Source organism: Salvelinus fontinalis, chromosome 4 (genome assembly GCF_029448725.1).
Source record: "Salvelinus fontinalis isolate EN_2023a chromosome 4, ASM2944872v1, whole genome shotgun sequence".
Taxonomy (NCBI): Eukaryota; Metazoa; Chordata; class Actinopteri; order Salmoniformes; family Salmonidae; genus Salvelinus; species Salvelinus fontinalis.
In genome coordinates, this window is record NC_074668.1 from 27973516 (window position 1) to 27995734 (window position 22219).

The 22219-nt window shown below is 44.3% G+C and overlaps 1 protein-coding gene across 1 annotated transcript in view; it reads right to left on the reverse strand.

The window, feature by feature from the left end:
* Positions 1–20255, reverse strand: part of LOC129853458 (uncharacterized) — a 37526-nt gene extending 17271 nt beyond the window's left edge. The window contains exon 1 of the mRNA XM_055919520.1: positions 20058–20255. Within this exon, the coding sequence (XP_055775495.1) occupies positions 20058–20138 (81 nt within the window). The 5' untranslated portion in view covers positions 20139–20255. The remainder of the gene's footprint in view (positions 1–20057) is intronic.
* Positions 20256–22219: the final 1964 nt, after the last annotated feature.

A 22219-nucleotide genomic window follows, 5' to 3' on the forward strand; every position in this document is an offset into this window, starting at 1 on the left:
TTTTTCAGAGTCAGTAGAAAGGCATCTTTAGTGTCCTAAGTTTTCAGAATTGTGACCTTAATTGCCTACCGTCTGTAAGGTGTTATTGTCTTAGTGGATGTAAGCAATGTCCCCACTTGCTGTGGCAGCTTTCATGGCTTTCCTCTTCTGGCGCACAGCTTCAGGATAGTCCTTGTTGAGGAAGATACATTTTCCTCTCAAGTTCTTGGCTCTTTCCAGAACAGCTACCTTGTCCTTGAACCTCAGGAACTTGACCACTGATCGGCCTCGGCCTGTCACTTGGGCCGGGTTTTCCAGTCCTGTGGGCGCGCTCCACCTCAATCTTCCTGTGGTTCATCTTCATTTTCTCCGAGATCATTTCCCTCACTTTGTCATCAGACTCCTTCCAGGTCTCATGTGGAGATTCTTCAATTCTGTCCACACCCATGTTGTTCCGCCTTGATTGTCCCTCAAGATAATCTGATTTATCCGTCATTGATATCATGGATTCACATACAGAACTGATGTACTCTCTCTGATGCACATTTGTGGCCTGCTGGAGGTCATTTTGCAGGGCGCTGGCAGTGCACCTCCTTGCACAAAGGCGGAGGTAGCGGTCCTGCTGCTGGGTTGTTGCCCTCCTACGGCCTCCTCCACGTCTCCTGATGTACTGGCCTGTCTCCTGGTAGCGCCTGCATGCTCTGGACACTACGCTGACAGACACAGCAAACCTTTTTGCCACAGTTCGCATTGATGTGCCATCCTGGATGAACTGCACTACTTGAGCCACTTGTGTGGGTTGTAGACTCCGTCTCATGCTACCACTAGAGTGAGAGCACCGCCAGCATTCAAAAGTGACCAAAACATCAGCCAGGAAGCATAGGAACTGAGAAGTGGTCTGTGGTCACCACCTGCAGAATCACTCCTGTTTTGGGGGGTGTCTTGCTAATTGCCTATAATTTCCACCTTTTGTCTATTCCATTTGCACAACAGCATGTGAAATGTATTGTCAATCAGTGTTGCTTCCTAAGTGGACAGTTTGATTTCACAGAAGTGTGATTGACTTGGAGTTACATTGTGTTATTTAAGTGTTCCCTTTATTTTTTTGAGCAGTGTATATATATATATATATATATATATATATATATATATATATATATATATATATATATATATATATACATACACCTTAGCCATATACACCTTAGCCATATATATACATACACACACCTGTTCTGAAAGGCCCCAAAGTCTGCAACACCATTAAGCAAGAGGCACCACCAAGCAAGCGACACCATGAAGACCAAGGAGCTCTCTAAACAGGACAGGGACAAAGTTGTGGAGAAGTACAGATCAGGGTTGGGTTATAAAAAAATATTCGAAACTTTGAACATCCCACGGAGCACCATTAAATTCATTATTTAAAAAATGGAAAGAATATGGCACAACAACAAACCTGCCAAGAGAGGGCTGCCGACCAAAACTCACGGACCAGGCAATGAGGGCATTAATCAGAGAGGCAACAAAGAAGCCAAAGATAACCCTGAAGGAGCTGCAAAGCTCAACAGGGGAGATTGGAATATCTGTCCATAGGACCACTTTAAGCCGTACACTTCACAGAGCTGGGCTTTATGGAAGAGTGGCCAGAAAAAAGCCATTGCTTAAAGAAAAAAATACGCAAACACGTTTGGTGTTCGCCAAAAGGCATGTGGGAGACTCCCCAAACATATGGAAGAAGGTACTCTGGTCAGATGAGACTAAAATTGAGATTTTTGGCCATCAAGGAAAACACTATGTCTGGTGCAAACCCAACACCTCTCATCACCCCGATGAGCAGCATCATACTGTGGGGATGTTTTTCCAATCGGCAGGGACTTGGAAACTGGTCAGAATTGAAGAAATGATGGATGGCGCTAAATACAGGGAAATCCTTGAGGGAAACCTGTTTGAGTCTTCCAGAGATTTGAGACTGGGACGGAGGTTCACCTTCCAGCACGACAATGACCCTAAGCATACTGCTAAAGCAACACTCGAGTGGTTTAAGGGGAAACATTTAAATGTATTGGAATGGCCTAGTCAAAACTTAGACCTCAGAAGTCAAACTCAGAAGTCAAAACTCAGGCCATCATTGAAGTTGTTTGTGGTGACGTCAAAATGAGGGGTGTTGTACAAAACAAAGTCCCAATCAGAGTATCAAAACCAATGACAGAAAAGTCGGTGTGTATTGGATTTCCATTCTAGAAATTGTTGAGGAGGTACTCCGATCCAGACTCATTATGCGTAGCTTAGCATTTGGCTAGAGCAAAGAGTTTGGGTAGCCAGGCAAGAAGTTTGCTAAACTGCATTGCCACTTGGATTGGAATCAGTGCTTTGGTCAGATGACATGACATACACACAACAGTAGTGGGTTTGGCATTAACATGAGAATGTATAAGCAGAACGAACCCCATACCTATTGTAAAATATGGTGTTGGATATTTGATGTTATGGGGCTATTTTGATTCCACTGGTCAGCTTCTGTTAAAAAATTTAAAATGAACTTAGGTTGTAAACAAATGTTATTGCTGTGAACACAGTACACCGATTGTCATGTTTGGGCAACAAATAACATAAATGTATTATAATTTATGCATTGGGGAATTTCCATGTAAAAAGCTCCATGAGCATTAACGTGAAGTTCATAGGAGCATTTGGTGTCAAATGAAAGCTAAGAGTCTGTAGTTCTTAATTAAGGCATATATGCAGAACCTGTCAAATTTTGGACATACTAATTCCAGGGTTTTCCTTTATTTAAAAAAAAAGTTATACGTTGTAGAATAATACTGAAGACATCAAAACTACGAAATAACACATGTGGAATCATGCCGTAACCAAAAAAGTGTTTTGAGATTCTTCAAAGTAGCCACCCTTTGCCTTGATGACAGGTTTGCACACTCTTGGCATTCTCTTAACCAGCTTCACCTGGAATGCTTTTCCAACAGTCTTAAAGGAGTTCCCATATATGCTGAGCACTTGTTGGCTCAGTGCCTTCGGAAAGTATTCAGACCCCTTGACTTTTTCCACATTTTGTTACGTTACAGCCTTATTCTAAAATGGATTAAATACATATTTTTTTCTCAGCAATACACACACACACACACACAATACCACATAATGACAAAGCAAAAACAGGTTTTTAGAAATGTTTGCAAATGTATAAAGAATATAAATACCTAATTTACATGAGTATTCAGACCCTTTGAGACTCAAAATTGAGCTCAGATACAGTGTTTCCATTGATCATCCTTAAGATGTTTCGACAACTTGACTGGAGTCCACCTGTGGTAAATTCAATTGACTGGACATGATTTGAAAAGGCACACACCTGTCTATATAAGGTCCCACAGTTGACAGTGCATGTCAGAGCAAAAACCAAGCCAAGAGGTCGAATGAATTGTTCTTAGAGCTCCGCGACAGGATTGTGTCGAGGCACAGATCTGGGGAAGGATACCAAAACATTTCTGCAGCATTGAAGGTCCCTAAGAACACAGTGGGCTCCATCGTTCTTAAATGGAAGAAGTTTGGAATCACCAAGGCTCTTCCTAGAGCTGTCCGCCCAGCCAAACTGAGCCATTGGGGGAGAAGGGCATTGGTCAGGGAGGTGACCAAGAACCCGAAGGTCACTGACAGAGCTCTAGAGTTCCTCGGTGGAGATGGGAGAACCTTCCAGAAGGACAACCATCTCTGCAGCCCTCCACCAATCAGGTCTTTATGGTAGTGGCCAGACAAAAGCCACCCTTCAGTAAAAGGCACATGACAGCCAGCTTGGAGTTTGCCAAAAGGCACCTAAAGGACTCTGACCATGAGAAACAACATTCTCTGTTTCAGATTGAACTCTTTGGTCTGAATGCCAAGCGTCACATCTGGAGGAAACCTGGCACCATCCCTATGGTGAAGCATGGTGGTGGCAGCATCATGCTGTGGGGATGTTATTCAGCGGCAGGGACTGGGAGACTAGTCAGGGTCGAGGCAAGGACGAACGGAGCAAAGTACAGAGAGATCCTTGATGAAAACCTGCTCCAGAGCGCTCAGGACCTCAGACTGTGGCGAAGGTTCACCTTCCAACAGGACAAAGACCCAAAGCACACTGCCAAGACAACGCAGGAGTAGCTTCGGGACAAGTGTTTGAATGTCCTTAACTGGCCCAAGCAGACTTGAACCCGATCTAACATCTCTGGAGAGACCTGAAAATAGCTGTGCAGCAACGCTCCCCATCCAACCCGACAGATTTTGAGAGGATCTGCAGAGGAACGGGAGAATCTCCCCAAATACAGGTGTGCCAAGCTTGTAGCGTCATACCCAAGAAGACTCGATGCTGTAATCGCTGCCGAAGGTGCTTCAACAAAGTACTGAGTAAAGGGTCTGAATACTTATGTAAATGTCATATTTCAGTTGATTTTTAATAAATTAGCAAACATTTGTAAAACCCTGTTTTTCCTTTGTCATCATGGGGTATTGTGTGTAGATTGATGAGAAAAAAACGATTTAATCAATTGTAGAATAAGGCTGTAACGTAACAAAATGTGGAAAAATCAAGGGGTCTGAATACTTTCCCAATTATACTGTATAATAATTATTATTTTTTTAAGTCAAGAACTTCCCATTGTTCACCATTCCTCATTTTGTTTGTCTCCCTTGTCCCTCTCCAGTTAATGTCTCCTCTCCAGGCTCTTACTGCCACCTTCCCATGAGCCCTCCTCTTTCCATTTACTATAACCAGCCCTCTCACCCACTGAACACCGACTGACACCGGATGTCCATGAACGTTGAAAAGTAGTTGAAGTTTGGTCAGTCCAAATCTGAACCAAACATATACTTTTTCACATGTTTGGATAGCACAGTATAGTAAAGTATAGCACAGTACAATACAGTAAAGAAACAGAGTATAGGTCAGTACAATATAGTACAGTTTAGTACAGCACAGTACAATACAGAAGAGCACATTAAAGTAGAGTACAGTATAATTTACTGAACTATACTATAATACACTGAACTCTACTGTACTCTACTGTGCTGTACAGTTCAAACTGGTACAGATTTGGTTAGGTCCTGACCAACCAAATGTGGTCTTATTTTGGGGCGGAGCTCAGAATAATAGCAGTGTATAGAATAATACCCAAACATGCAAAGGAGGATATAAAAAAATGTCTACCTTTGTGTATCTATTCAGGATACATCACCATGAAGAGAATGACATTTCTAATTATGCATTTCTCTATAGTACAGATCAGGGGCCCATGATGTCATTCTGTTACCATCATTCTGTTACCGGGTGTTAATCCACTTCACTTACTGTAGTTCAATAACCAAATTGATTTTTTCAATCTCAAGGTTTCATATCATAGCTGACACCCTATTCTTTCTGCAGACATCTTTGAATTTGGAGTAGATATTTAACAGTTTTTGGAAAAACGTGGTCACAGAGATTTTCACCTAGTTACCAAACTTTACACCTGCACTGTTCTGTAAATGTGTTCTTGTGAAATGTTCAGTCGCAATTGTTAAAAGTAGTCCTTGTGCATAGATCTGTATGGTTTGTTTAACTGCAATCAATTGTTTTTCTTTGGCACACGTTTAAAGTGAAAAATCTGCATCTCGCCATCCTTCTGTTAATAATGTGTAATTGCCCATTTGTAAATTTACATTTACATTTAAGTCATTTAGCAGACGCTCTTATCCAGAGCGACTTACAAATTGGTGCATTCACCTAATGACATCCAGTGGAACAGCCACTTTACAATAGTGCATCTACATCTTTTAAGGGGGGGGGGGGGGGCAGAAGGATTGCTTTATCCTATCCTAGGTATTCCTTGAAGAGGTGGGGTTTCAGGTGTCTCCGGAAGGTGGTGATTGACTCCGCTGTCCTGGCGTCGTGAGGGAGTTTGTTCCACCATTGGGGTGCCAGAGCAGCGAACAGTTTTGATTGGGCTGAGCGGGAACTGTACTTCCTCAGTGGTAGGGAGGCGAGCAGGCCAGAGGTGGATGAACGCAGTGCCCTTGTTTGGGTGTAGGGCCTGATCAGAGCCTGAAGGTACTGAGGTGCCGTTCCCCTCACAGCTCCGTAGGCAAGCACCATGGTCTTGTAGCGGATGCGAGCTTCAACTGGAAGCCAGTGGAGAGAGCGGAGGAGCGGGGTGACGTGAGAGAACTTGGGAAGGTTGAACACCAGACGGGCTGCGGCGTTCTGGATGAGTTGTAGGGGTTTGATGGCACAGGCAGGGAGCCCAGCCAACAGCGAGTTGCAGTAATCCAGACGGGAGATGACAAGTGCCTGGATTAGGACCTGCGCCGCTTCCTGTGTGAGGCAGGGTCGTACTCTGCGGATGTTGTAGAGCATGAACCTACAGGAACGGGCCACCGCCTTGATGTTAGTTGAGAACGACAGGGTGTTGTCCAGGATCACGCCAAGGTTCTTAGCGCTCTGGGAGGAGGACACAATGGAGTTGTCAACCGTGATGGCGAGATCATGGAACGGGCAGTCCTTCCCCGGGAGGAAGAGCAGCTCCGTCTTGCCGAGGTTCAGCTTGAGGTGGTGATCCGTCATCCACACTGATATGTCTGCCAGACATGCAGAGATGCGATTCGCCACCTGGTCATCAGAAGGGGGAAAGGAGAAGATTAGTTGTGTGTCGTCTGCATAGCAATGATAGGAGAGACCATGTGAGGTTATGACAGAGCCAAGTGACTTGGTGTATAGCGAGAATAGGAGAGGGCCTAGAACAGAGCCCTGGGGGACACCAGTGGTGAGAGCGCGTGGTGAGGAGACAGATTCTCGCCACGCCACCTGGTAGGAGCGACCTGTCAGGTAGGACGCAATCCAAGCGTGGGCCGCGCCGGAGATGCCCAACTCGGAGAGGGTGGAGAGGAGGATCTGATGGTTCACAGTATCGAAGGCAGCCGATAGGTCTAGAAGGATGAGAGCAGAGGAAAGAGAGTTAGCTTTAGCAGTGCGGAGCGCCTCCGTGATACAGAGAAGAGCAGTCTCAGTTGAGTGACTAGTCTTGAAACCTGACTGATTTGGATCAAGAAGGTCATTCTGAGAGAGATAGCAGGAGAGCTGGCCAAGGACGGCACGTTCAAGAGTTTTGGAGAGAAAAGAAAGAAGGGATACTGGTCTGTAGTTGTTGACATCGGAGGGATCGAGTGTAGGTTTTTTCAGAAGGGGTGCAACTCTCGCTCTCTTGAAGACGGAAGGGACGTAGCCAGCGGTCAGGGATGAGTTGATGAGCGAGGTGAGGTAAGGGAGAAGGTCTCCGGAAATGGTCTGGAGAAGAGAGGAGGGGATAGGGTCAAGCGGGCAGGTTGTTGGGCGGCCGGCCGTCACAAGACGCGAGATTTCATCTGGAGAGAGGGGAGAGAAAGAGGTCAAAGCACAGGGTAGGGCAGTGTGAGCAGAACCAGCGGTGTCGTTTGACTTAGCAAACGAGGATCGGATGTCGTCGACCTTCTTTTCAAAATGGTTGACGAAGTCGTCTGCAGAGAGGGAGGAGGGGGGGGGGAGGGGGAGGAGGATTCAGGAGGGAGGAGAAGGTGGCAAAGAGCTTCCTAGGGTTAGAGGCAGATGCTTGGAATTTAGAGTGGTAGAAAGTGGCTTTAGCAGCAGAGACAGAAGAGGAAAATGTAGAGAGGAGGGAGTGAAAGGATGCCAGGTCCGCAGGGAGGCGAGTTTTCCTCCATTTCCGCTCGGCTGCCCGGAGCCCTGTTCTGTGAGCTCGCAATGAGTCGTCGAGCCACGGAGCGGGAGGGGAGGACCGAGCCGGCCTGGAGGATAGGGGACATAGAGAGTCAAAGGATGCAGAAAGGGAGGAGAGGAGGGTTGAGGAGGCAGAATCAGGAGATAGGTTGGAGAAGGTTTGGGCAGAGGGAAGAGATGATAGGATGGAAGAGGAGAGAGTAGCGGGGGAGAGAGAGCGAAGGTTGGGACGGCGCGATACCATCCGAGTAGGGGCAGTGTGGGAAGTGTTGGACGAGAGCGAGAGGGAAAAGGATACAAGGTAGTGGTCGGAGACTTGGAGGGGAGTTGCAATGAGGTTAGTGGAAGAACAGCATCTAGTAAAGATGAGGTCAAGCGTATTGCCTGCCTTGTGAGTAGGGGGGGAAGGTGAGAGGGTGAGGTCAAAAGAGGAGAGGAGTGGAAAGAAGGAGGCAGAGAGGAATGAGTCAAAGGTAGACATGGGGAGGTTAAAGTCACCCAGAACTGTGAGAGGTGAGCCGTCCTCAGGAAAGGAGCTTATCAAGGCATCAAGCTCATTGATGAACTCTCCAAGGGAACCTGGAGGGCGATAAATGATAAGGATGTTAAGCTTGAAAGGGCTGGTAACTGTGACAGCATGGAATTCAAAGGAGGCGATAGACAGATGGGTAAGGGGAGAAAGAGAGAATGACCACTTGGGAGAGATGAGGATCCCGGTGCCACCACCCCGCTGACCAGAAGCTCTCGGGGTGTGCGAGAACACGTGGGCAGACGAAGAGAGAGCAGTAGGAGTAGCAGTGTTATCTGTGGTGAGCCATGTTTCCGTCAGTGCCAAGAAGTCGAGGGACTGGAGGGAGGCATAGGCTGAGATGAGCTCTGCCTTGTTGGCCGCGGATCGGCAGTTCCAGAGGCTACCGGAGACCTGGAACTCCACGTGGGTCGTGCGGGCTGGGACCACCAGGTTAGGGTGGGCGCGGCCACGCGGTGTGAGGCGTTTGTATGGTCTGTGCAGAGAGGAGAGAACAGGGATAGACAGACACATATTTGGCAGGCTACAGAAGAGGCTACGCTAAAGCAAAGGAGATTAGAATGACAAGTGGGCTACACGTCTCGAATGTTCAGAAAGTTAAGCTTACGTAGCAAAAAATCAATAAAATTACAAATCTTATTGACTAAAATGATATAGTACTGCTGGCTGGTGAAGTAGCCTGGCTAGCAGTAGCTGCGTTGTTGAAAGTGAAGCTGGCTAGGTGACCTCGACAGTTTCTCTAAATTTCTCTAAACTACACAATTATCATGGATACAAGGACAGCAAAGACAACTAGCTAACACTACGCTAATCAAGTCGTTCCGTTGTAATGTAAGTTTCTACAGTGCTGCTATTCGGTAGAAGTTGGCTAGCTAGCAGTGTTAGCTAGCAGTGTTGGCTAGGTAGGAGGACAGCAGCGCGGCAGGCGAAACTAGCTGGCTAGCTAACCGATAATTACTCAAAGTTACACAATTATCTTAGATACAAAGCTAGCAAAGAAAACTATGTAGCTAGCTAACACTACACAAAACAAGTCGTTCCGTTGTATTGTAATCGTTTCTACAATGCTCTTCGGTGGCAAGCTGGCTAGCTAGCAGTGATGGCTACGTTGCGTTAATTTCGAACGAAAATAGCTCGCTAGCGAACCTCAATAACGACGCAATTATGTTTGATAAAAGACGGCTATGTAGCTAGCTAAGATCAAACAAATCAAACCGTTGTACTGTAATGAAAATGAAAATCAGACCGTTGTACTATAATGAAATGTAATGAAAAGTTATACTACTATTCGGTAGACGGTGGACGTTTGCTAGCTGCTGGGCAGATAGCAGTGGACAACGAGACGACGAAATACGATAATTACGCAGTTATCTTTGATACACAGACGGCTATGTAGCTAGTTAAGAAGAAATTGCTAAGGTTGGACAAATTAAATCGTTGTACTATAATGAAATGTAATGAAAAGTTATAAAAGTTATACTACCTGCAGAGCGAATGCAAATGCGACCGCTCGCCCCAAACCGGATGTCGGTAAATACAATCTGATAGTGATGGATGCTGATGTAACAGTGAGAAATTACAAACGTCATGGTACAGTCAGTACTTTGATGCCCACCTAGTTCTAAGAGTGTTGTATGATGGCCTTTCCTTTCTCAGAATGCAGTTTAGCATGAAAGCATTACATCATAGTAAGGTACAAACAACAAAATGGCCTTAGACCTACTAGGAACTCATGTCGTGAATGCCACAACCACAACACGTAATTACACAGATGACATTTGAACTGGTCAAATGCCATTCCCGAGAGGTTGCAGAGAGTAAGCCGATTTTCGGTTTTGCTCAACGGTGTTGTGCAATACACTATAGAATGAAGGGAACAGCTTGACAACATGGGGGGGAGGGAGGGGGTGTGTGTGTATGTGTGTGTGTGTGTGTGTGTGTGTGTGTGTGTGTGTGTGTGTGTGTGTGTGTGTGTGTGTGTGTGTGTGTGTGTGTGTGTGTGTGTGTGTGTGTGTGTGTGTGTGTGTGTGTGTGTGTGTGTGTGTGTGTGTGTCTCTGTGACCAAAAAAAGTGACCAAATCCAATTTTCTTTATGCATGATCTTTCTATTCAGTTTGTGGGCTACATATCCATCCCCCATCAGAGAGAGAGAACTGTGTCAAGGAGGGAGAGAGGATCAGAGACTGTGTCATCTCCATGGCCCTGGCCACAGTAGGACTGGGCTGGCTATCTGGAGGTCTGCCACCCTCACTGTGATGTGATGCACAAGGTAGTCTACACATGAATGGTCTCCAAAGTGCCACAGTGTTTAATGGAAATGGGACATTCTTATAATGCCAAACATCCCAGTTCTGTTACATCACAGACGCAGGCCTCTCCTCTCCACTGGCAGCCAAGGCGGTCATTATTCGAGGAAACCTTTTCTCATGGGACACAATGGGCCACAGTGCCGTTTGGTTGCACCACTTCACGGTGGGATGGGAGATAACATTTTAATGAAGTGAAGCTAATAAGTAGGAGCAGGCAGAAAGTTTACATAAGGCCCTGCTCGTCGGTCATCGTGCCCCAGTTGTGCTATACGGAGATGACTAGACTATCCTTGTACAAAAGTAAAGCACCCAAGCAAATAATTGATTGAAATTACTTGTGCAGTGGAATGTCAAATTAAGCACTGTCATTATTTTGAGGTTTACCATAATTATGTTGTTAAGGAACTTGAATCCTATGTTGGAACTAAAATGCTAATTACCAAAAATGTAGTTTGAACTTAATACAAAAGCCTTCTAAAAGAAACACACTGTATACTGTTTTGCTGCTTGGAATATAAACTTGAAACACAATGTCTTAAAAATGAAATAAAACTCCCTAACTACTGCCTGAAAAAGGGCTGAAGAATTGCCAAAGACTGGCCAACCGAGATGTTTTAATATTTTTATTTCACCTTTATTTAACCAGGTAGGCTAGTTGAGAGCAAGTACTCATTTACTGCGACCTGACCAAGATAAAGCAAAGCAGTGCAACACAAACAACAACACAAAGTTACACATGGAATAAACAAACATAGTCAATAACACAATAATAAATGTAAAAAAATCGATATACAGTGTGTGCAAATGAGGTAAGATAAGGGAGGCAAGGCAATAAATAGGTCATAGTGGCGAAATAATTACAATTTAGCAATTAAACACTGAAGTGATAGATGTGCAGAAGATGAATGTGCAAGTAGAGACACTGGGGTGCAAAGGAGCAAAAAAAATAACAGTATGGGGATGGGGTAGTTGGATGGGCTATTTACAGATGGGCTATGTACAGGTGCAGTGATCTGTGAGCTGGTGCTTAAAGTTAGTGAGGGAGATATGAGTCTCCAGCTTCAGTGATTTTTGCAATTCGTTCCAGTCATTCGCAGCAGAGAACTGGAAGGAAATGCGGCCAATAGAGGAATTGGCTTTGGGGATGACCAGTGAAATATACCTGCTGGAGCGCGTGCTACGGGTGGGTGCTGCTATGGTGACCAGTGAGCTGAGATAAGGCGGGGCTTTACCTAGCAAAGACATATAGATGACCTGGAGCCAGTGGGTTTGGCGATGAATATGAAGCGAGGGCCAGCCAACGAGAGCGTACAGGTCACAGTGGTGGGTAGTATATGGGGCTTTGGTGACAAAATGGATGGCACTGTGATAGACTGCATCCAATTTGCTGAGTAGAGTGTTGGAGGCTATTTTGTAAATGGCATCGCCGAAGTCAAGGACCGGCAGGATAGTCAGTTTTACGAGAGTATGTTTGGCAGCATGAGTGAAGGATGCTTTGTTGCGAAATAGGAAGCCGATTCTAGATTTAATTTTGGATTGGAGATGCTTAATGTGAGTCTGGAAGGAGAGTTTACAGTCTAACCAGACACCTAGATATTTTTAGATGTCCACAGATTCTAAGTCAGAACCGTCCAGAGTAGTGATGCAGGACGGGCGGGCAGGTGCTGGTAGCGATCGGAGGAAGAGCATTTAGTTTTACTTTCATTCAAGAGCAGTTGGAGGCCACGGAAGGAGACTATGGCATTGAAGCTCGTCTGGAGGTTAGTTAACACAGTGTCCAAAGAAGGGCCAGAAGTATACAGAATGGTATCCTCTGCGTAGAGGTCGATCAGAGAATCATGGACTCTCCTCCATGCTCCCGTCCGGCAGGTGGTACCAGTGCATCCAGGCTTAGACCAACAGACTCCTAAACAGCTTCTAGCCCCTGGCCATAAGACTGTTAAATGGCTAACAAATACTGCTCCCCCTCACACCTATGCTGCTGCTAAAATGATTATTCATTTGATTTATTACTACCACTATGCTTCTGTTCATTGATTACCAATAGTATCTACTGTCTCTATTTATCCTGCTACTGGTCACTATCACTCCTGTCTACATGTATTACCATTAGTATATTAACATAAGTACTTATATAATCCTGCCACCAGTCACTTTTCAGCCATGTATACATGTATACATGTCTATCACGCCTACACTGGCCCTCGTACACACACACACACTGAAGGCGTTCGCATGCTTCCCATACATCACTGTTCGGAACAGTGCGTGCATATATTATGACAACATTTTAGTTCATTTTGATCTTTGGCAAGGTTTCTTTTCAATAGTGTGCAACTGCAGCCCGGAATTTGGGGCGTTCCAGCATCTGCAGGAATTCCTCCCCTCGAGCATCCCATTTGTTCCTTCGTGAATTTGGTACTGACACAGGCCCTGTATATAGCTTCCTCTCTTTTTTTCCCGTGTTTTATTTGAAATTGAATACTGCACTGTTGAGTAGGGCTTGCAAGTTAAAGGGCAATTCCGCCACTTTTCAACCTCATATTCATTATCACCAGTGCAAAACCAGTGTCTACATATCTGAAAACAAAGCGCTTATGATCTGTTGTTAAAAGACTTGAATTACAGTCCTAAAAAAAAGTGATTTTCAAAACCTGCAACTAGTTTCTAGCCACAGCGAATCTCAGTGTTTGAAAAATCACGGTTTATAAAACGTTTTAACTTTTGATGACGTCATCGGGTAAAACGTACATATGTAGACACTGGTATTGTGCTGGAGATAATGAACATGAGGTTGAAAAGTGGTGGAGTTGCCCTTTAAGCATTTCACTGTACTTGTGCATGTGACAAATAAAACTGAACTGAAGAGCTTAGAGAAATCTACTATTGCCTAATTGAACCTTAGCAACAGGTTAGTGAGTATACAACTAATATGATGAAACGCCCAGCTAAAATCTTGCAAAACACTGACGCCCAACTTCCCATCCCTCACTCCTTCACATGCACAAACAACCTCTGCCTGGCTCATAAACAGCCAGACGGGCCCCTCAAAAGGGGGCAGGGACTCCCAGAGGCGCTATTTACTGGGAGTGGAAAAGTGACACTGCCCCAAAAGGCTAACGCTTCAGCCGTGTCAACCCCCAGATGATGTGTATAGCCCAGAACTCAGCAGCTCTTCTGTTGCGCTGTCTCGGTCCAATAATTTAGCCACTGTTGCTGGTCAGGTCAGACACTGACAGAAGTCTAGATCAAAGACTGTAGGGTCATTTCTCCAATGGAGCATACTAGATCTGTGTGTCATAGAAGCTAGAAGAGCTACACTACGTGACCAAAATGATGTGGACACCTGCTCGTCAAACATCTCATTACAAATTCATGGGCATTAATAGGGAGTTTGTCCCCCCTTTCCCGCTATAACAACCTCCACTCTTCTGGGAAGACTTTCTACGAGATCCCCAAACTGTTGCCACAAAGTTGGAAGCACCGAATTGTCTAGAATATCATTGTATTCTGTAGCATTAAGATTTCCCTTCACTGGAACTAAGGGGCCTAGCCCGAACCATGAAAAACAGCCCCAGACCATTATTCCACCTCCACCAAACTTTACAGTTTGCACTATAGATTGGGGCAGGTAGTGTTCTCCAGGCATCCGCCAAACCCAGAGAACATGTTTCCAATGCTCCAGAGTCCAATGGCAGCAAGCTTTACACCACTCCAGCCAACGCTTGGCATTGGCGCATGGTGATCTTAGGCTTGTGTGCGGCTGCTCAGCCATGGAAACCCATTCCATGAAGCTCCCGACAAACAGATCCTGTGTTGACGTTGCTTCCAGAGACAGTTTGGAACTAAGGTAGTGAGTGTTGCAACCGAGGACAGACAATTCTTACACACTCGGCGTTCCTGTTCTGTGATCTTGTGTGGCCTACCACTTCGTGGCTGACCGTTGTTGCTCCTAGACGTTTCCACTTCACAACAACAGCACTTACAGTTGACCGGGGCAGCTCTAGCAGGGCAGAAATTTGACGAACTGACTTGTTGGAAAGGTGGTATCCTATGACGGTGCCATGTTGAAAGTCACTGAGCTCTTCAGTAAGGCCATTCTACTGCCAATGTTTGTCCATGGAGATTGCATGGCTGTGTGCTCGATTTTACACACCTGTCAGCAACGAGTGTGGCTGAAATAGCCAAATCCAATCATTTGAATGGGTGTCCACATACTTTTGTACATATAGTGTATTTTTTAAGAGATGAAAGGATGTCCTTGCACCCACTGTTGTTTGTCCACAGCTGTGAAAAGGCACTGATACACAAGCCCACGACTTATACAATAAGTATGGTGTGTGTGCATGCGGTTATCCCGTGCCCTCATTCACTCAGGGTGAATTTACAAACAACCGGTTAGCTTCCTGATTGGGCTCTAACTGAAGCTGCCCCCAGTGACCTCAGAGCATAGTCTTCACCGCACAAAATATGGACCTTTACAAACCTTCATCAAGACCAGTCTCTGCTCTGCATGAGACAGTGGAATGCTCAGCATTGTGGTGGTGGTGGACCCTCCAACTCCACATAGATATGTGGTTGGGTGGGCGGGCTGTTGGATGGAGGGGTTCCAGATTTGCGGTGCACACACCAATTAACAGTTTCCCTGGATTTTTCTTCCTCTCTGGATGGAAGGAGGTAACAGTCATTAACTAAGTATGCCTAGCCTAGAAAGTAAAGCATGTGGGCGAAATGCAGTCAGTCAGTGTTATCTGTCACCATGGTGGTTTGGACCAATTAGGAGAAATCATTTCCAGATTTGGAATGTGACCCAGGCAGCGAATGGATGCATCCTAAGTAATTAATCTCTCAGCAGCTGAGCGAGTAGCCCCACCATGCAGGATGACAACAACACACACAGCCAGACCAGCTAGCAGGGCAGGGCAGCTCTCTCCGCCTGGCCCATTCATCTTATTTAAAGTAACAGTATAGGTTATTTACCACCATGCCAACCTCAATGTCTGACCAATATGTGTTTACAGTATGATCTAGTCTCTTTACGGAATTTAAACATTTAGCTAGGCGATGAATTGCTCAGTGGTTCTATTTTTAGGTTGTTCCCTATTTTAATCAACATGACAATAACCAATGAAATGATTGCAGTATCTTATAATGTCAAACATGCACTCATTTTTGTAGATGTTAGGGTGGTGGATTTATCAGAGTTGGACCCTTCCTTTTGGGGTTGGATGAAATGAATACCAAGCTTGTTTACGCTATTCCAAAAATCAACTTAATACAAAAGAGGACAAAAGGACAAAGACATCATTTAGAGTGCCCCCTCAGGCAGATAATTGCAAAGATAGTGAGCACCCTATGCACACAGAAACTAAAGCTGGGGACACTGACAATTCAATATACTAAGGGCTTTCGTTGTTCAGTTCTAAGAATTCTGCTGCTCACCCTCACTCAGTCATTGTAGCTGGAGACGAGTCTTGACAGTTCGCAGCCTTATCGATTCTCCTTCCTAGTGTTATAGTAGTGTGTGGTCGTAGCTAATATTTCTTCTAACATGGCCCAAAGGAGAACTCTGCAATGAGACAGGTAAGCCTTTTATGGAAATGACACCAGACATTGCCATAGACATACAATGACCGTGTGACATTCAACTCATAGTGGAGACAGTAGGCTACAGCACCAGAATACACAGGAAGTGGGAGAGTTATTTTATAGTACTGCAATCTGACTCTGCTGCCAAAGTTGTCAGGAAGGATTTGGTCATTAAAAAGAACGCCTTCTGCCAGACTCTGTTAATCACCTGTAACCACTGAACAGATTAGGGGGGTCTTTCCCAAATGCTAACAACTGAACATAATTAAATACCACATTAGCATGGCCCATAGACACTACTTATAACATGGTCATGTTATGGATTCACTAGGTCATGTCTGCCTTCTATTTTATTTACAGCACAGGGGCAGATCAATAGCTTCCTTTTCCCCAGATAAATAGCATAAGTACATGTGCAGTAAGTCAATACTGTAGTGTCTGTTGTTCACATACAGAACACTCAGAAGAGGAGAGCAGTTATGACTAAGAATGCCTACAGCATGGATAATCCACTAGATTCAGCCACGGGACCATTTTTTATTGAGTGGATGGTGAGGGGGCAGGAACAAAATTACAAATAATTTGTAGACTGCAAATTGACAACAAGAAGCCCAAACAGATATATTATTTGACTAAAACGATCACATATATCTCTCTATATTATGTTTTGGAATAGTTTGGAATAGATTTGGAATAGATTTACTAAATTAAAATCACGTTGGAGTTGGTTTGCTGGTGTTTTTTTTTACAGTCTTTTATGTCCAACAATTTGCATATAAAAGGGGGGCCAAATAAATAAAGTGGATCAGTGTGGCGCATAATTTATGTAATCTTGCGAGATCAGTCTGGTTGTACGAGGCTAGCAGGTTTCTTCCTAGTTTGTAAATTACACTCAATTGAGAATAAACCCTAAGTAGAGTGTCACCTGGACTGCTGCACCATCATCTCTGCTGCACAACCAGCTGAACACGTTTCAGGTGAGTTATACCTCCAAACCCCACCATAGTGTGGATGTGGAAACCCAATAACCAGAGGGGGGGGGGGGGGGGGGGGGGGGGGGGGGGGGGCACTGATCACACCATGCAATCCAGTGCCATGTAACACTCCGACAATGAATTGTAAGGGCCGGTTGGGTTACACTTAAATACCACTATACTAAGAACCCCCTCTCTCAGACAAACTGCTGTGTGTTGTGTAGCTACTTGCAGAGAGCAGGGGTAAGGTGTCACTATTCTACAGTATGTACAGGGTGATTCATGAGAGCTATGGTTGAAGAATGAAGAGATGAAGTCCATGTCAGTGGACTAAGGCAGGCAAGCAGGCAGGCAGCTTGGGTTGTTTTCACCACAAAGTGAGAGAGTGAGCCGGCAATGTGTTCCAAATGGCACCTTATTCCCTACGTAGTGCACTACTTTTGACCAGAGCCCTTTATAGGCAATTTGGGACAGACAGAGAGAGGAACAGGAGGTGAACATGCCCTGCTCTCTGCTCTCTCTGTCTGACTATGGCATACCATTGCCGTTAACCTCTACTAAGGTACAGTAACGTTGAGGACGTGTTTCTCCCCATGGTTGTCAATGTAGCTTTACCAAGGATTGTCACGGATGTTCAAGAAGATGTTCAGTTTTACCCTGAGTGCCCTCACAGTGTTCTACAGGAGAACCATCGAGAGCATACTGTCGGACTGCATCACAGCCTGGTACGGCAACTCCACCACCGCGGATCGCAAGGCTCTTCAGGCTATGCAGCCTTTGGGAAAACCATTGGGAAAACACTGGACACCTAAAACACCAGGTGTCGCAGGAAGGCCAAGAAGATCATCAGGGACCTCAGCCACCCAAGCCATGAACTTTTCTCCCCGTTTTAATCACTCAGACGCGGGCAGTACAGGAGCATCATGGCAAAAACTGAGAGCCAATAGTTTCTACCTTCAGACCACCAGGCTGCTGATTAGCCACCACTAGTCAGCTACCTGCTCCCCCCTCCTATTCCCCCTATGGACATTCCCCCACTACTCTCCCTCATGGACATCCTCAACTCTCACTTATCTTGCCTGCTACTCCCCTTATGGACATTATTTCTTCTGTTGCTCCACCCACCCCTTCTACTCCCCTTATCGACATGCTCTCTCCTGTTAACCCCCCCCCCCCCTTTCTGTTGGGCATTTCACCCCCCAACAGACTTTACTCTGCCCCCACCCCAATAGCATTCATCACTATTGCAGTTGTTAATATGTATATTATCACTCTTTGTTTTCTATTTCACTCAATGATCAGCCTGCTGCTCACCCTAGAGGTTATGGTCATTCTAACCCACCCCCTCAACAGTCTTTACTCTGCATACATCCCAATGGACATTTATTTATTCATAATAAATATCCATCAGCTGTTATTATGTATATAGTGCTATGTCTATTTATATTGTTTTTACCGTTTTCAATATTTTATTTCACTGGTCCAGTATGTTGGAGCTCAAAGCCTAAGATTTTCACTGTACCCTGCAATCACCCCTGCAACAACCAGAATCTCTGAAACCTCAGGTCGGTGGGCAATCCATCTCTGAAGCCCATGATTCGGGAGGAACAAACTGACCCGCCCAGATTTTTATTTAGCAACTCCCTTTCCGTGCTAATTAAATATTGCGCATATTTATCACTTTTAATACCCTTTTAGAGTGGATCATTTATGCATTTTATTGTGATTTTATCCACTTTTACTCCCGCTGATATCTCAACAGTTTAAAGCCTGGATTTTACCCGAGCTATTTAAATAACTTTACCCTTTTAAACTCATCTGTCCAGGATGGTGGGCCACTGCAATAGAAGCTGACATTTTAACAACCTAAACGGACGTTTTTATTTCGCTGTAAGTAGATTTTTATTTTTTTCTTCCACACAACTCAATGGAGACACAAACAACATCAAAAATAACCATTCATCCCACTATTCAAATATTACAAACCATTACTCCCCTCCCAGTATCCTGAAGAACAAGTTTCCATCCCCTACGACCTATTTTTTATTTCCCCCTTCCCCCAACCCAAAACCGGGTTCGTATCCTATTCCAAACCCCTCCTCTATTTTATTATTATAATTGTTTTACTTTACTTCTTTATATGTTTAAATCCATTAAAGTTTGTTTTAACCAAATCAAGTTTAGGAAAAAAAAAATAAGAATTCCACAACCTCCTCCCTCTTGTATCTTGACAAACCTGACCTTCACCAGACAGATACATGGACAATAGGGATAGAAGAGGGCATTAAGCCCTGAGATATCCCAAAGTTCGTCATTACTCAATATGTTCAGTTCAAACACGTGGCTATAACCTAATATTGATGTATATTTGCAATGTCTTACAGTTGTGAAAAGCTCATATCTGCAATTATGCATTCATTGACAACATGAGCAATGGAAGATCCCATAAAATAATGGCTTATTTACCAGTTACAACCCAGCATGACTTTGAATTTGGGATTATTAGAATTGGAAGCTTCCTACTGAAATGCATGTCAATAAACTTTTTTGTAACTTTCGATGAGATTATAGATTATTTATTAAAAGTATAATGGTATTAGATTTTTTAATTTTTTATAATACAATAAAGATTATGTAAAACTATACTCAAACTTCTGTACGTGAGCCCTGTATGCACGGGTGCTGTATTCACTGGTCTATTCTACTACAACACGTTTACAGTGCATTACATCATGTACGTTCACCATAATGACAAATGACCCTGGAAAGGCTATATTATGTATTTTCCAGTGTGGGTACCAACTACACAACAAGGTAACGTGTTTCATTCTTGCTTACAAGTTTTCTGCCAGTCACTAGAAGCCCGCTGACGGGTGAAACGATTGATTGCGCTTTTTCATGAGGCAAATGAGACTGTAAACAAAGAGCAGCCATGTATTACTTACTTTCTGTGCAACACATCCCGTGACCCATAGTAGATACGCTGTCAAGAACACATGTGCCCAGAACGAGCTGTTGCAGTTCATTTTCCTTATTTCGTCCTTTTCTCCTACGCACACTGAACCGTGACCCGCTCTCGCTCCCACTCTCCATTCACCTGAACTCTCGGGAGCGCGCTTTCATCCTTCGTGGACCCGCATACAGAAATCACAGGGGGTTGTACTGAAGCGCCCACAATTTGGCAGTCAGTCTTATTTGTCAACAATCATTTTTGACGAACATAGCTTCCAATGCACCAGCTGTGGGATTAGAAACAGTGACCTACATTTCCTTGGAGTTGGTCAGCTGCAGACCATTGATTTTGGAGTAACTTTATGGTTATGTAGTGATTTAAGAGGAGCAGAGCTCTGCCACCTGTGCCATAAAAGCCCAGGCATCTTGACAGACGGGTAGTAGTACTTTCAAACAGGCTACACTATTCCCCCCTTTTCTCTAGAAGTGTCCGGAGCACAAACCCAATGTGAACATGTGAAACCTACTCTTGCACTGATGCCACCAATGAAGCAATAGGGGGGGCATCGAAACACAGGGCAAAGAGTGAGCTTGAGCCAGTGTAGGTGTGGGTATAGTGACTTTATGAATTAATTTCTAGCAAATTGAGAGGGGAAAGCTGTAGCGGAGCAAGGCTGAACCAGGGACCTCTGGTTACAGGGCAAATCCACTACCACCTGTGCCATAAAAGCCCATGCTTCTTGGCAGAGGCAATATACCATCATATAGGAAGGCTATGTAGTATATGTAGCATAAATTACTTGACTTATGCAGAGTTGAGAATCCTTTTGTGTAAACTCTATATGGAGTCAATAAGATTAGCTGATATTCATAAGCATGCTGATTAACGGTGCTGTAGACCTATAGAACAAAATACTCACTAAACCGTTAATCATATTGTTTGTCTGACTTTAACAGCGTTAAGGGCAAATTAGGAGAAAATAGCGTCTGTTGTCTGCCCCGTCAATGTTAATTAATCATTCCTTGACAGTGGCGATTTTAGCATGTCAATCTTGGTGGGGAAAAACTCAACAACAACATGTAGATGCATGCCAGACCATGTTTGTATGCGGCTTTATTAACTTAATGATTATTTTTTTAAATGTACATTGTTTGCGAACTGATATTTGACACACGTATTAATGCAAAAATAACATGCAAAACCGGCATCAACAAAAAATAACATATATTTTCTTTAGCTAAACCGGTGGGGCTCACCCTGAATGACGGGACACAACTGTTCCATGAGCATGCTCACTCATAAGCATGTCAGCGAGTATATGGGACAGTCTTGTGGTGAAACAAGATTCGGCACATTTCTTGTTGACTACATGTGCAGGCCAGAGGAATCCTTATGCAGCCTCCCTATTCAGAGTATTGCTACCTCTGCCAAGAGGTCTGGACCTTTATGGCACAGGTGAAAATGTGCTTGTACTACACTGAAGGGTTGCTGGTTCAAGCTCCTCTCTGACTGTTCCTTCTCAATTGCCACATTTATCTCCTATCTGAGATCATTAGACAGTCAGTAATCAAATTCAGTAATCAGTACCTATTCAACGCTGAAAATGTGTTGTAGACTGTATTCCTAACTACACTAAAATAGACTTCTATTCATGTCATTGGAGAGATATTTTTGCAAATGGATAGAATAATAGGCAATGCATATGTGTATTTGTCACTAGCTGTGTAATCATTGATATTCATGACACCTTAAATCTACTGATCTTTTCTTGCCACATGGTATAAGCAACTGATTAGAACTTTGATCAGTGTAATTTGTCTTCAGTTGAGTGCTGAGTAGTTAGAAACAATCCCCATCTTTAATGACAAGGCATTATCTAATCACACCCTATTTTGCATAGAGAGACATCATAATGACAGTAAAACATCCGCATGGTAATACACACTGTAACCTTTATATATTATGGGGATACAGAATTAAATAAACGTTTTTCCCAACAACATTTTGTTACAGTTTGACAAAACTAGAAAAAATGTCTGATAAAAAGGGCGCAGTTTTACTCCACGACCGCCAGAGGGAGTACATGTTTTTTCTATTCATTACAAAGGGGCGGGCTCTTACACCCACAACGCCCAGCGCGAGACAAAACGTCAT